Below are 15434 nucleotides of genomic sequence, written 5' to 3'. Positions count from 1 at the left end.
ATGTCTGTGCTGGGCATGGCACATGTAAATCTGAACTAAACACAGTCCCTGCCCTGATGGAGTTTACAGACGAAATACATTTGTTAATGTTTTTACTTTACTACTCTTTGACTCACCACAAAAGTAAAACATTTTCATTCAAAGACTAACAGTAAATATAAAAATATCATTATTGGCAAGAAAGCTTAAAGTATCGCCATACGTACGTAAAACAATCTTAAGTCTATTTGTGGGTATGCGTGTATCCATGCGTGCCTATTTGAACTGTCATACTTACATAGAGCACACGTGTACATCACAACACGCCAAGCTCAGGGCTGAGCATCTTTATCCTACAAGTCTGTGCAAAGGCTAAGTCTTTAGAGGTGTCATGCCTTCAAGTCAACGAAAACCTCAGGCTTCACTTTTTCCTTATACACACACACAAGCACAGTAAACTTATGGAAACGTGGACACTCCAAATAGTGGTTACATATTGCTGGGGAAGAAAGGAAGGCAGATTTGAAGTATTTTGTCTCCTGAGGGAAAATAAACAAAAAAAGCAAAGCAACCTAGGTAGTAGATAGTGCTTTTGTAAAAATTTTTTTAAAAGACTACGATATAGGGCTTCCCTTGTGGCACAGTGGTTAAGAATCCACCTGCCAATGCAGGGGACACGGGTTCAAGCCCTGGTCCGGGAAGGTCCCACATGCTGCGGAGCAACTAAGCCCGTGCGCCACAACTACTGAGCCCGTGAGCCACAACTACTGAGCCCGTGAGCCACAACTACTGAGCCCAGGCACCTAGAGCCCATGCTCCGCAACAAGAGAAGCCACCGCAATGAGAAGCCCACGCACTGCCAACGAAGAGTAGCCCTCACTCGCCGCAACTGGAAAGCGCCCGCACGCAGCAACAAAGACCCAACTCAGCCAAAAATAAATAAATTAAAGAAATAAATTAAAAATAATAAAAATTTTAAAAATTTTAAAAATTAAAATAAAAAGACTACGATGTAAAAATAAATAAAAGCTTGGCCACATCCGAAAGGAGAAAGCAGTACAGTAACTGGATATGGGCCAGAGCCCAGGAGAGCTTCCTAAGGACGGAGACATGGCAACTCACCCGGTGTGGGAAACAGGGCGGGACCCAGGGGCGAGGGGGCAGCTCTGCCTCCAGGAGGGGAGGGGACAGGAGCACAGGCAGCTCTGAGCCCAGGTGGGCCACTGGAGGGGGAGGGGGACGCGGAGCGGACAGGGCGAGGGGGCACCTGGGGCAGCTGCCGTGGAAACGGGAAACCCAGCCGCGGCCTGAAGAGATGGGTAAGCGCAGGCAGAGGGGCACTGAGGTTCGGAGGTTACAGATTTCAGTGAAAACGCCTGAAAAGACTCCACTAGCCTCAATGCAGCTTCTTCTGAGAAAGGAACAGTTTCCTCTCCTGCAATAAGGGGAGACAAAACCCTTAACAAAGTGCTCTGAAAACTCTCTGGAAACCAAAGCATCCAGTCCGACCCGTACGTGGGAATCGGGCCCGCGGTTCAGCGATACCCGTGTTTATAGAGCGGCTGTGTGTGCACGCTTTAAAAAATATATATTTTAATGGTTGAATTTCTGATCCAAAGGTTTTTAGCACTTTACATGTAACTATGTCTTAAACTGAAATGGTGAGGATGGCTGGCCATTAAAGAGAACGGACACACTTGTTTATCTCCTTTCTTAAATTCTCTAAAATAAGTCTCTCAGGTGAAATGAATATTATCTCACTTAGTATTTCCAAGCTAGCAAAATACCCAGCATCTAACAGATAACAAATGAAAGAAAGGCAGAAAGTACCTGATGTTCCTGTCCAGTGTGTACAGCTCAACTAATCGTACCTAATTAAATGGGCAAGTCTACACTGTAAAAATTCCACTTTATCAGAACCACAACTCTCTCCTGAATCACAATATAATTTAAAAGGGCATACATACTGTTTGCCATACTTAAAACTGTTAAACATACTTAAAACTGTTAAAACAGTAACACCAGGGGAATTAGAACACTGCTGTCATAATTCCTTCCTAAAGAAAGTTTAAAGCAGCTAAAACATTGGGAGGACAAAATGTAAATGACCAAAACAGGGAACGGAGTGAGAACGCCGCCCGCGGCTGACATTTCTGAGCACCGACCACGTGTGCCCTGCTCTGCTTCCTTCACACAGAGCCCTGCATCTCAGCCTCACGCCAGCCGGAGACACTGAGCCCTGCCATCACTGTCCCCACTTTACAGGTAAGAAAAAGGAGGCACACAGGTGGATCAAAAGAGTCCTATATTTACCTGGTGAAATTAGGAGAATCATAGACTCGGACGTCACCAGCACGCAAACATAATAAGGAAAATGAATACTCATCTCTTGGTCATAAAACAAAATTCTGAAAGTCTTTGATATTCCTATTGCACTGTTGTTCTCCAGGCTCAAGCACAGACAAGTCATTCCCCCCAAGAGGTAATGACAACAGGTCCCAAAAAAGAGGGGTGGTATTATTAAGTTATCACAGACTTATATACACCCCAAATACAAGTGTTCTTTAATTTTCAAAACTGTGCTTACACCAACTGCTCAGAGCAGAGACAAGTCTGTTCAAGGATCACAGAGGAACATCCTCCCACTACCCTTCAACACAAGCTTGGCCAAATACTAGGAATCTGACTGAGGGTATCTACACTTAGTCTCTGAATTTTCGGTCGTAGGAAATCATGATCTACCAAATACCCATAGATTCTTCACTGCTTACTAACGCTGCCACCTCATTCTAATTAGTCCAAAACAAACAATTACTACAGTCCACTCTTGCTGCAAACTCCTAAATGCATTCAATTTAGGATTATCCAAGTCAGGGCTTCACATGATCAGCAGGGCTCACATTCACTGCCTAAACTGACTTTAAAAAGAAAAAGCAAATATATTTAAAACACTGCAATCTACCTTCCATTTAAAAGAAAAATGAATAATAATTGTCAGGAAGCCGGCACGATGTGGGCAGAAGTGCTGGCGGGTTTCAGGGGCCGCCATCACCCTTTGGGGAGGCCACCCCAGGGAGAGATGCAGTCCTCGCGCCTGCACGAACACAGCACCATTTTCCACAGAGGCGTGAAGAAGGCTGGGAAATGCCGCTGTGTGGGGGCAGCTAGGGCTGCAGAGTCACCAGGTCCGGGCCCAAGTCCAGATCCCGAGTTGAGCAGTGACGCAAGCCTCAGCACCCTCACATGTAAAACGGGGGTGATGAAAGACCTACCTGCAAGACGGCTGCAAGGAGGAATTAAATCAATGCACACAGAGAGCACGGATTCGAGTGAGTGGGACGGACGAAGGGCTTGTTACACGTTTGCTATTGCCTCATCATCGACACGGCCCAAACCATGTTTCAGAGGGAAAGGACAAAGTAACAGAAAGCTGACGCTGACTGCCACTGCACTGCTAAAACACACGTCAATAATATTCATCAGAGACTGCCAACCCTGACAGGTGTACACCCATTAAACGGATAGCTTTTAATGGCTCCTGAAAGAGAACAAATAGTCTTAAGTTAGTTACATCATGATTCCTTCAAAGATAAATATGTTAAGGGCATTTGCCCCTGGTGTGAGTTTTCTCATTACCAATTATGTCTGGGTTATTTACTACTCTTCTCCATTGCATGTATGTTCTTTGAAGCCCTAGATGGATATTGACAGCCGAGAACCATCCTGCATCAGATCCACCCATATCTTCTGAAATCCATCCGTGACGGCCCCATTTCTTTATCTGCCCAAGTTCAAGCACTGTCACCTCAGATGACTGCAATTCTCTACCAGATTTCCCTGCCCATCCACTCAATCTAACCCACCCTTTGTGTTTTCAGGCAGACACAGATATTATCTTTGAGGGGATGTGTCAGGCTGGGAGGAGTCTGGTCACATCATTTTGCTGCTTGAAAACTGGCCACCTACCTACAGACTAAAAGAGACTTAAGAAAGATAACCAATAAACAATCTGTACCAAAAAAAATTTGAGACAAAGAAATTTGATTATTTTCATGATATGAAAGAATTATTTTTTAAGGTTTGATGATATTATTGTGGTTACTTTTTTTTTTTTAAGTCTATCTTTTAAAGATAAAAACACACATCAAAACAATGATGGCTGAATTGATATGTCTGGATTTACTTCAAAATACTCCACTGGAGGTGGAGTAAGAGATGAAACATCATTGCTTATCAGTCGACAACGTGGCATGGTGAGTCCACGGGGGCCCGTTTTACTACTGTCGCTAATACTGTGAACATCTGTAATTTTCCAGAATAAAATGTAATTGAGGAGGAAAAGCACTCATTTCCAGTCGCCTAAAGAATCGAGGATGACTTTTTCAACAACACATTCACACGCAAGCGTGACTGTGGCCTGCCCCTTCTCCTGACTCCACACACCCCAGGCCACGCGCACTAAACTGGCCGCACTGTTCAACACGGGACGCCAGGCCCCTCCCCCTCTGCCCCTGTACACACAGTGCCTCCTGCCAAGAAAGTCCCTCGAGACCACCAGACACGCCAGGAGACCCAGGGCAAAGGGCCCCTTCTCCGAGACCCTCCCCTGAGCCCCTTCTGTACAAACCTATAGTCTCAGCTACTCTGGTGGGTTAGTTTTTATTGTTGTTGCTTTCCTTTTTTCTATTTCTACCTCCCTCAAAAGATTATAGCCTCCCTCAGGGCAGAAGCTGTATTTTATTTATTTCAATAAAGATTCCCTATAATATGCATAGAAAGTAGTAATTACTTAGTAAGTGCCTTGAAAAACAGGAAGGAAAGTCAACAGAACAACCGTCATTCACAGCAAACATTAACAAAACAATCTGTCTAGTAAATCAGAGCTTACGTATCCGTAGCACACCAATATTTATCTACTGAATGTTTACCACATTGCTTAAAAAATTAGTTGCCATTTTTTCAAGCAGTACGTTACAAATCTTAAAAGGAACATCAATATGATTTAAAGAAGAAACTTTCCTTTGGAAAGACTCTACACTATTTCTCATTTCATAAAAGTCAAAATACTCTGTAATGTGAAATACTATCTCTAACCACAACTGAGAAACATATAGATGCTGATGTGAACTTATCAGCAAAGGACTGAAATAGTTGAAATACTTCACATTTCTAAATTATGCAATAAAAGTTAATGCAAAATTAAGGCAGTGCTGATTTGGCAAGGTGCCCCTAGTACTTCTTTGATACTTTAAGGCCATCATCTAGCTGCTGTATTACACATTGTGCAAAGACAGAGAAAACACCTACTAGTATAAAACTTCATTGGCTTCATGTCTTTCATATCTCACAGTTTCACACATTAACCTGTAAAACAAAAAATAAAGACATGAGTTCATCGTTTGTCATGAAAAAACATACTAATAGTTTAAAAACGTAAATGAGACATTATGTAGAAAATTAACATTACTTTTATGAATTGTCACAATCATTTATTGGCCTCAAGATAAATATTTGTGGTGCCTAGGTTAACAAAATAAAATGAAATCTGGTAAAGAGATGCTAGAAAAGAAACATTTTGTTAGATGTCAGCTTCACCCAGTTTATTTCATAGGGAACAAAACTGTATGTGTTTTATACTTTGTAAATGACATGCGGACAAATTAATGTTCTCCAAGGTAAACAGAAAATGAGAAAGAACCTGAAAATCAGAAAGGAAAACCTATTAACTTAAAAAGTGACAACATAATTCACAGTTTAACATTAATGTTACTTAACAGTATGGAATTTCAGACAAAAGTAGGCTTTTATTAAAGTGCGTATTTTTATGACTAAGGACTAAATGAACGCTTTACAACTTGAAGATTTATTTACTTCAAATGATTCATCCCTGAGGAAAATAAACTATGAAAATTATAGAAAACATGAATAAATGTTTAAATATTCAAAATTACCATGTAAAATTTCCCAAAAGTTACAGAAATGCAAAAGAGAAAAGGACTACTTCTTCTTAAGAAGGAACTAGGAAACAGAAAAGGCTGGCTGTAAAAGTGACTATTTCAACAGCAGTGCCATTTTGGTCAGTGGGGCTACCAGCCCCGTCTGTGAAACACGGGGATCTACACACATCCATCTTTCCGCTGTTGGCACGCTCTTGATTTTTCACTTGAAAACGACCCTCCCGGGTTCTCTTTTGCCTTGATCGTCCCACGACCAGCACCCTGCTTCAGAGGACCCCGCAGCCTCTCAATCCCTTACCCGAAACTTTCACTTAACTCCAGAAGGTAGCATCGAACCTTGAATACACATCGTTAAACATAGTTTTAATAGACTGCATCATACCAATTCTTCCTAGGAAAGGATGAGGGACACAACTAATGGGTCTAAAAATACCAGGTCTTTAAATTATGTAACCGGCTCTGCTCTGTTTCCTGTTACACCCTTTTCACTGGATCTCGGTCCTTCTACGGTGGACCCTGTACTCCTGCGGGCTCACCCCTCCCACACCATCATCCGTTTCTCCCTCTCTCCTAAATCGCTTCCTCGATACACAAACACACCTTACGGGGATCGCCCACTGTGTGGGGAAGGAGACATGCTTGATCCCATATCCCCCTCTAGCTACTATCCACAGTCCACTTTTCCCGCAACAGAAATTCTCCTTTTAGAGTTGTCTACGTGAATACACTGTCTCCATTCTCTCGCCCTCCTCCCTCTCCTCCATCACTGGGTCCCTGAAACTCAGAAAAAAGGGGGGCTGGGGGGAGCTGCTGGCAGCCTAGTGGGTAGGACTCCGTGCTTCCACTGACAGGGCCGGGGTTCAATCCCTGGTTGGGGAACTGAGAACCCACAAGCCCTGCGGCCAAAAAACAAAAACAACTCTGAAAGTTGTCAGCTTCCTCTGTGTTATCTAAATCTTTTCTGATCTTGTATTTTTTTTTAATTTTTTATTATTTATTTATTTATTTATTTATTTTTGTTTGTGTTTGGTCTCTGTTTCTGTGCGAGGGCTTTCTCTAGTTGCGGCGAGCGGGGGCCACTCTTCATCGCGCTGCGCGGGCCTCTCACTATCGCGGCCTCTCTTGTTGCGGAGCACAGGCTCCAGACGCGCAGGCTCAGTAATTGTGGCTCACGGGCCTAGTTGCTCCGCGGCATGTGGGATCTTCCCAGACCAGGGCTCGAACCCGTGTGCCCTGCATTGGCAGGCAGATTCTCAACCACTGCGCCACCAGGGAAGCCCTCTGACCTTGTATTAATGCCACTTCTCAGCAACACTTGATGACTCCCTTTTCCTTACAGCGTCTTCTGCTCTAAGTCTCCTGGTTTTCCTCTTACTCGTCATTTTTTCAGTCTCCTTTGGACCCTCTGCCCCTCCCACTCCTCTACCTGACTCGAAATGCATCACCTCCAGGGGCTGTCCGCCCTCTTCTCCACTGCACCATGTAACCTCATCCAGTCTGTGATTTTTAACATAATCCGCAAGCTGACGGCTCCAAAGCCATGCCCCACACCTAACTTCTCACCGTGACACCACGCATCTACATGCCTACTCGGCGGAATAGCCGCTCCATGTTCAAATCGTCCAACAGATCTTAAATTCCTTCCCCCAAAATCTGCTTTCCCACAGTCAGAACCCAATCGTGTAGGCCACAATCCTTGGAGTCGCCATCCTTGACTCTCCTCCCTCTCCTTCAAATCCCATCTTTCCGCCACGTCCCGTTTCCAAAACCCACCCTCCCAGGCAGCCCACGTTCACCACCTGCCCGTGAAAACGCAGTCTGAGCCACGATCCCACTGCCATCTCCGACCAGGACCACGCAGGTAGAGTCCGCGTCTGTTCTGCACACCTGCTGTCCATTGTCCAGACATGACGCCACATCACCTCGCGCCTGCTCGCTTGCTTATGTATTTATTTATGTATGTACGTATGCATGTATGTATATTGGCCGCACAGGGTCTTAGTCGCGGCACGCGGGATCTTTCTTCCTTGCGGGGCGCGGGCTTCTACCTCACACCTGCTCTTAATCTCCACTGCCTTCACGTGAAAATCCCAACTCCTATCCTGGAATACGCAGCCCTGTGCTGCTGACTACACTAGCATCCTATGCTTACCCTCCCACGGCCCCTGCCTGTGCCCACCGTGGGGCATCGGGAGCCCGTCGGCACGGCAGGGGTCTCCGCACAGCTGAGCCAACCCAGGTGTTCCCTCCTTTCAGCCACAAAGTCAAAGCGGCCCAGCATCCACTCTTACCATGCCTGACGTGCTAACATCTAAATCCTGTCTGCCCCACTAGGAACGGCAGGGGCTTGGTCCACTTCACTGCTGTTTCTTCATGGCCTGCCTGGATGTCTAGCACGTAGTAGGACTGCAGTGGATAACTGCTGACTGCATAAATCAACTAACCTAGCGCCATGAGAAAATCAAGATAAAATCGTCTATAGGACAGTGTTCTAAATAAATGGAAACAGTACCAAAATGCTTTTTTTTTCTTTAAACATTGTTAAGGAATGTTTTATCAAAAGCATACTGATCTTCCCTGAATTCCTAAAGAATATACTAGCCAGATTTTAGTTGTTCCTTAATGTCTAAACCCGCCTGTATAATAATAATTACGCTCATCCATAATGCTAAAGAATATACATGTATACAAACTCACATACATATAACCATATATATGTTATACTATATATGCAGTATGTATATATATGTATACACACACACTCTCACATACATATAACCATATATGTTATTCTATATATAGTGTGCATGTGTATATATATACACACATGTATACACACACATACATATAACCATATATGTTATACTGTATATATGCAGTGTGTATATATATGACTCACACTCACAACCATATATATGTTATACTATATATATGTAGTATGTATATATGTATACACACACATAACCATATATGTTATACTATATAACCATGTATATATGTTACACCATATATATGTAGTGTGTATGTATCTGTATACACACACATAACCATATATGTTATACTATATATATGTAGTGTGTATATATGTACACACACAATCATTTATGTTATACTATATGACCATATATATGTTATACTATATATATGTAGTGTGTATATATGTACACACATAATCATTTATGTTATACTATATGACCATATATATGTTATACTATATATATGTAGTGTGTATATATGTACACACATAATCATTTATGTTATACTATATGACCATATATATGTTATACTATATATATGTAGTGTATATATGTACACACACATATAACCATATATATATATTATACTATATATATGTAGTATGTATATATATGTATACAAACACACATAACCATATATATGTTATACTATATATATGTAGTGTGTGTATATATACGTACACACACAACCATATATATATGTTATACTATATATATGTAGTGTGTGTATATATACGTACACACACACATAACCGTGTATATATGTTATACTATATATATGCAGTGTGTATGTATATGTGTACACACACACACAACCGTGTATATATACTATATATATGTAGTGTGTATGTATATACGTACACACACATAACCGTATATATATGTCATACTATATATATGCCGTGGGTATACATGTATACACACACACACACACACACAGTTCAGCAGGCTCTCGCTTCCAGCACTGCACGGCCCCAGTCACTCCGCTCGTATACACACACATAACCGTATATATATGTTATACTATATATATGTCCTGTGTATATACATGTATACACACACACACACATAGTTCAGCAGGCTCTCGCTTCCAGCACTGCACGGCCCCAGTCACTCCGCTCGTATACACACACATAACCGTATATATATGTTATACTATATATATGTCCTGTGTATATACATGTATACACACACACACACACATAGTTCAGCAGGCTCTCGCTTCCAGCACTGCACGGCCCCAGTCACTCCGCTCGTATACACACACATAACCGTATATATATGTTATACTATATATATGTCCTGTGTATATACATGTATACACACACACACACACAGTTCAGCAGGCTCTCGCTTCCAGCACTGCACGGCCCCAGTCACTCCGCTCGTATACACACACATAACCGTATATATATGTTATACTATATATATGTCCTGTGTATATACATGTATACACACACACACACATAGTTCAGCAGGCTCTCGCTTCCAGCACTGCACGGCCCCAGTCACTCCGCTCGTATACACACACATAACCGTATATATATGTTATACTATATATATGTCATGTGTATATACACGTATACACACACACACACACATAGTTCAGCAGGCTCTCGCTTCCAGCACTGCACGGCCCCAGTCACTCCGCTCGTATACACACACATAACCGTATATATATGTTATACTATATATATGTCCTGTGTATATACATGTATACACACACACACACATAGTTCAGCAGGCTCTCGCTTCCAGCACTGCACGGCTCCAGTCACTCCGCTCGTATACACACACATAACCGATATATATGTTATACTATATATATGTCCTCTGTATATACATGTATACACACACACACACATAGTTCAGCAGGCTCTCGCTTCCAGCACTGCACGGCCCCAGTCACTCCGCTCGTATACACACACATAACCGTATATATATGTTATACTATATATATGTCCTGTGTATATACATGTATACACACACACACACACACAGTTCAGCAGGCTCTCGCTTCCAGCACTGCACGGCCCCAGTCACTCCGCTCGTATACACACACATAACCGTATATATATGTTATACTATATATATGTCCTGTGTATATACATGTATACACACACACACACATAGTTCAGCAGGCTCTCGCTTCCAGCACTGCACAGCCCCAGTCACTCCGCTCGTTACACATCCGTGGCCGCCACTCCCACGGAGCTTCCTCCCCACCTCTGGCAAATACGCTGCCTCTGATCTACCTGGGTGAAGGCAGTGAACCTTAGAAAAACAATGCCGTGTGGAAACGACGTACAGCACGTCAGTGAGGACCTGAAAACCTCTGCATTGCAGAGTGTGTGATCCTACAGCGACACAGCCAATTAACTGCACGCCACCAGCTGCTCCGGATCAACGCACTGCTTGCAGACGGACAGCCCCACAGCGCACAAAGTGAGGCTCCCACAGAGGAAAGCCTCCCCGCCTTCCTAGGAGACCAGCGTCCCACTGCCCAGCACTGAACAAACAGACCTGGAAAACCTTGATTAAGAGCTTTTTTTGTTTTTTTGCTAAAATTGGAAAACTGTATTATGTGGAAGTCTTAACTCTTCTCTATTAATCCCAGGGGTAAAATTTTATTTATAAAATTCAAAAGAGGGCTTCCCTGATGGCGCAGTGGTTGAGAATCTGCCTGCCAATGCAGGGGACATGGGTTCGAGCCCTGGTCTGGGAAGATCCCACATGCCACGGAGCAACTAGGCCCGTGAGCCACAATTACTGAGCCTGCGCGTCTGGAGCCTGTGCTCCGCAACAAGAGAGGCCGTGATAGCGAGAGGCCCGCGCACCGCGATGAAGAGTGGACCCCGCTTGCCGCAACTAGAGAAAGCCCTCTCACAGAAACGAAGACCCAATACAGCCATAAAATAAATAAATAAATAAATAAAAGAACGTGAATTTCTTAAAAAGAAACATTATTCTTTAAAAAAAAAAAAAAAAAAAATCAAAGGAAATAACTTATCTAAATAAGACGTTCTTTTCCCAGAAAGGGTAGTTAATATAAAGCAGTTTATCCAAGTCACTGAGTTTATCTGTACCTCTTTTCTTGCTATTATTCATTTTGCTATCCTGAACTTGTTCTAAAAAAGGACTTAAGTTAGTTGCAGCTGATGTCTTGCATAAATATAAGAAACAAACGACTTTTTTGACACAAGCAGAACAAGATACACATCTTAAAGGTGACTCCTTGTAAGTTCATGCCAACAAAGCTGAATAGTCTCCAAAATAGACTTTTTAAGGTGTTAAGTATGCTAAACTACACTGTTGAAGTAATCAGTTATTTCTAACCAAAATTTACTTTTGAAACAGCAGAAAATGGTTAGTGGGTGTATGGGGCTTTATTGTATTACTTCTACTTTTGTAATCTTGAAAATTTTCATAAGATGTACTAAAAAGTTCCTTTTTCTATTGCACCAAATTACTATTACCTAAGTAATTTTATAACTACATATACTATAGACACACATTATATAATCGATATATCTGAATATTATCGAAATATTATCCATGTGTAGTCTTATATACATATGTCAATGTGACATTTATATTTTCATATTAATTAATTCATTTGCATTTGCAGGTTAACTGCATTCAATTAAACAGACAATTGGCGATATAATTTTTTCCTAGGATAGCTGTCATCAAGAAACATAAAATGAAAGTTACATACTTTAGAAATTATCCTTGCTTTAATTTGAGCCATCTTCCAAATTCCCAATGGTTTTGCCCTTTCTAATAAAACTTTAAATCATTTTCATTACAAATTTTATTTGGGAAGTATTCAATCCTCTTGACACTTTTTTCAATTAACAACTAAATATGAAATTGACATGCTCACAAATTAACTAGTGTTTAAAGAGTAAAGGGGAAATACATAGAAAAAGTATTCCTTTCATAATTAAAAACTGCTGGTATCAAAAGTAGCTGGAGCTGGAGACAACAAAACTTTCCCATAACGTCCTAGTTGGTGTTTATATGTAATCCATCTTCCTAAGGTCCTTTATTTTCTATTCCAGTTAATCACTGGATTATACAAGATGTTTCTGATCTTTTAATGTAAGCCCAGATAACCATAAATAAGGTTGCTGTATCACTGTACAAGAGAAGTGGTAAGATTTTTATATGAATGGACTATATAAACAACAACTATGGTATCAACTGAATTTCCCAGAAAAGGGCAGTCAACTTAATGCAATAAATATGTTATATATAAAGACCTAAAACATACTAAAACAGTGAACTGAATCATTCTTGGAATAGTTAAACACATTCTGGTTTCTTATGTAGCTGAGTGCTAGGAAGGAGATTTTTATTTGCCAGGATGGCAAATAATGCTCCTTTGGTGTGTTCACCAAGTGGTGTCTATTGCTTCAGGTGGGGAGGGCAGGGAGAGGGACAGAAGGCAGAGAGGTGACCACTACGGCAGAAGTGTCAGAAATCATCATATGGACGTAAAACTTACAAGGCCAGAGGAGGCCGAGTTTTCACAAGTAAGTTATCTTTAATCCTGCTTCTAAACAATAATAAATAATCACATAAAACCCAAGCATCCTATTATTATTCATATTAAAATGACTTACCTAAGCTGATGCTCCCTCAGATTGGATAAGGCTTCCATACCATGCAAATAGGAATACACTATTTCCAGATCCTGTTTGAAAAAAAGGACAGAAATTATTAGACTTGTCGGGAAAAGAGGCTTCTAAAGTAAGTCATTATATTTACAGACCAAATTTAAAATAGCTTTTTTTTTTAAATACAAGTTTTTTAGACATCAAAAATCACATTATTAAGAGAAATGCTGGACTGCACAAAGGTCATGCATCACAACTGCCTGTGGGATACACAGAAAGGCCATTAAAATATAAACTAAATTGGCTCAAATTTACAAAAATAAATTCCTCATAAGTTGTTATCACCTATTTCCCAGCTTTTACATCAAAATATCAAATGTAAAGTTTTAACTTTAAAGTATAAATATTTACCAATTCCATCATTAAATGATTTTCTTAGTCAATATAACATTAATGCATGTTATTTCATGCCTACACTTAAAAATGAGCATGAATTCAATTTTTTTCTATTCTTACCAAATGACATTTCTTATATACAGAAATATTTAAATTTAAATATTCTCTTTTAGAAAAAGACATGCCTTGCTTTTCCAAATCATATTACAATACATAGAAAAAAGATTCATAGTTATTCATGAACATTTAGAACAGGTAAAAATTCAAAATCCTGTTTATATTCATTTATATGAGAAGCCAGCAAGTAATTAGTATTTTTTTTTTTTTTTTTTTTTTTATAAATTTATTTATTTTATTTATTTATTTTTGGCTGCATTGGGTCCTCGTTGCTGCGTGCGGGCCTTCTCTAGTTGCGGCGAGCAGGGGCCACTCCTCGCCGTGGTGCGCGGGCCTCTCATCGTCATGGCCTCTCGCTGCGGAGCACGGGATCTAGGCGTGTGGGCCCAGTAGTTGTGGCTCGCGGGTTCAGTAGTTGTGGCTTGTGGGCTCAGTAGTTGTGGCTCGTGGGCTCTAGAGCGCAGGCTCAGTAGTTGTGGTGCCCGGGCCCAGTCGCTCCACGTCATGTGGGATCTTCCCGGACCAGGGCTCAAACCCGCGTCCCCTGCATTGGCGGGCGGACTCTCAACCACTGAGCCACCAGGGAAGCCCAGTATTTTTTTTAATTGAGGTATAGTTGATGTACGATATTACACAAGTTTTGGGTGTACAGAAGTTAGTATTTTAAGACTCCAATGAGGGGACATCCCTGGTGGCGCAGTGGTTAAGAATCCGCCTGCCAATGCAGGGGACACGGGTTCGAGCCCTGGTTCGGGAAGATCCCACGTGCCGCGGAGCAGCTAAGCCCGTGCGCCACAACTACTGAGCCAGCGCTCTAGAGCCCACGAGCCACAACTACTGAGCCCGCGTGCCACAACTACTGAACCCGCGAGCCACAACTACTGAAGCTCACACGCCTAGAGCCTGTGTTCCGAAACAAGAGAAGCCAGCGCAATGAGAAGCCCGCGCGCCGCAACGAAGAGTAGCCCCTGCTCAACGCAGTTAGAGAAAGCCCGCGCGCAGCAACAAAGACCCAACACAGCCAAAAATTTAAAAAGCAAATAAACTTAAAAAAAAAAAAAAAGACTCCAGTGAATATCTAGCAGTTTCTAATCTCAAGAATACAAATCTGCATTTACTCCTCCCCCAAATCTTAGCCCAAATGTAAAACAAATGTATTTCAAGAAATTTGTAAAATTACCCTGTTTTAAAATAATAGCTCTACCGAGCTATAATTCACACATCATTTTCTTTTCTCTTTCTTCTTGCAGGGGGTCACAGCAGCACTGTGCACATGACCCAATCCAGGTGGTGGGCACGACCCTCCCTGGCCCTTGGCTCCACCCGGGCTGCCCCCTCCTCCTAGAGATGAGCCACTGTGAGTGGGCCCAGGGCTGCCGGACTCGCTAGAACTCAAGACTTATCACTTGTGAATAATTCCGTGGTTTGTGTTTGCCAATCACCACCATAATTCCTGAGTATTTTTACCACCCAAAAGACAAGCCCACACCCTTTAGCATTCACTCCCCATCCTCCCTTCCCCCAGCTCCTGGCAACTGTTACTCTGCTTTGTGTCTATGGATTTGCCTATTCTGGACATTTCGTGTAAATGGAATCTCACAACGGAA

General features: G+C 41.9%; 1 protein-coding gene across 8 annotated transcripts in view; it reads right to left on the bottom strand.

The window, feature by feature from the left end:
* The window catches only part of RAPGEF2 (Rap guanine nucleotide exchange factor 2), a 258452-nt gene that overhangs the window by 161929 nt on the left and 81089 nt on the right, over positions 1 to 15434 (bottom strand). For all 8 annotated transcript variants that reach the window (XM_036853002.1, XM_036853003.1, XM_036852999.1 and 5 more), the window contains 2 exons: positions 13321 to 13391; positions 5287 to 5343 (listed from right to left, as the gene is read on the bottom strand). In XM_036853002.1, coding sequence (XP_036708897.1) covers positions 5287 to 5343; positions 13321 to 13358 — 95 coding nt within the window. In that variant the 5' untranslated portion in view covers positions 13359 to 13391. The remainder of the gene's footprint in view (positions 1 to 5286; positions 5344 to 13320; positions 13392 to 15434) is intronic.

The sequence above is a fragment of the Balaenoptera musculus genome, chromosome 5 (assembly GCF_009873245.2).
Source record: "Balaenoptera musculus isolate JJ_BM4_2016_0621 chromosome 5, mBalMus1.pri.v3, whole genome shotgun sequence".
Lineage (NCBI taxonomy): Eukaryota > Metazoa > Chordata > Mammalia > Artiodactyla > Balaenopteridae > Balaenoptera > Balaenoptera musculus.
This window is presented reverse-complemented; position numbering and strand designations above follow the sequence as displayed.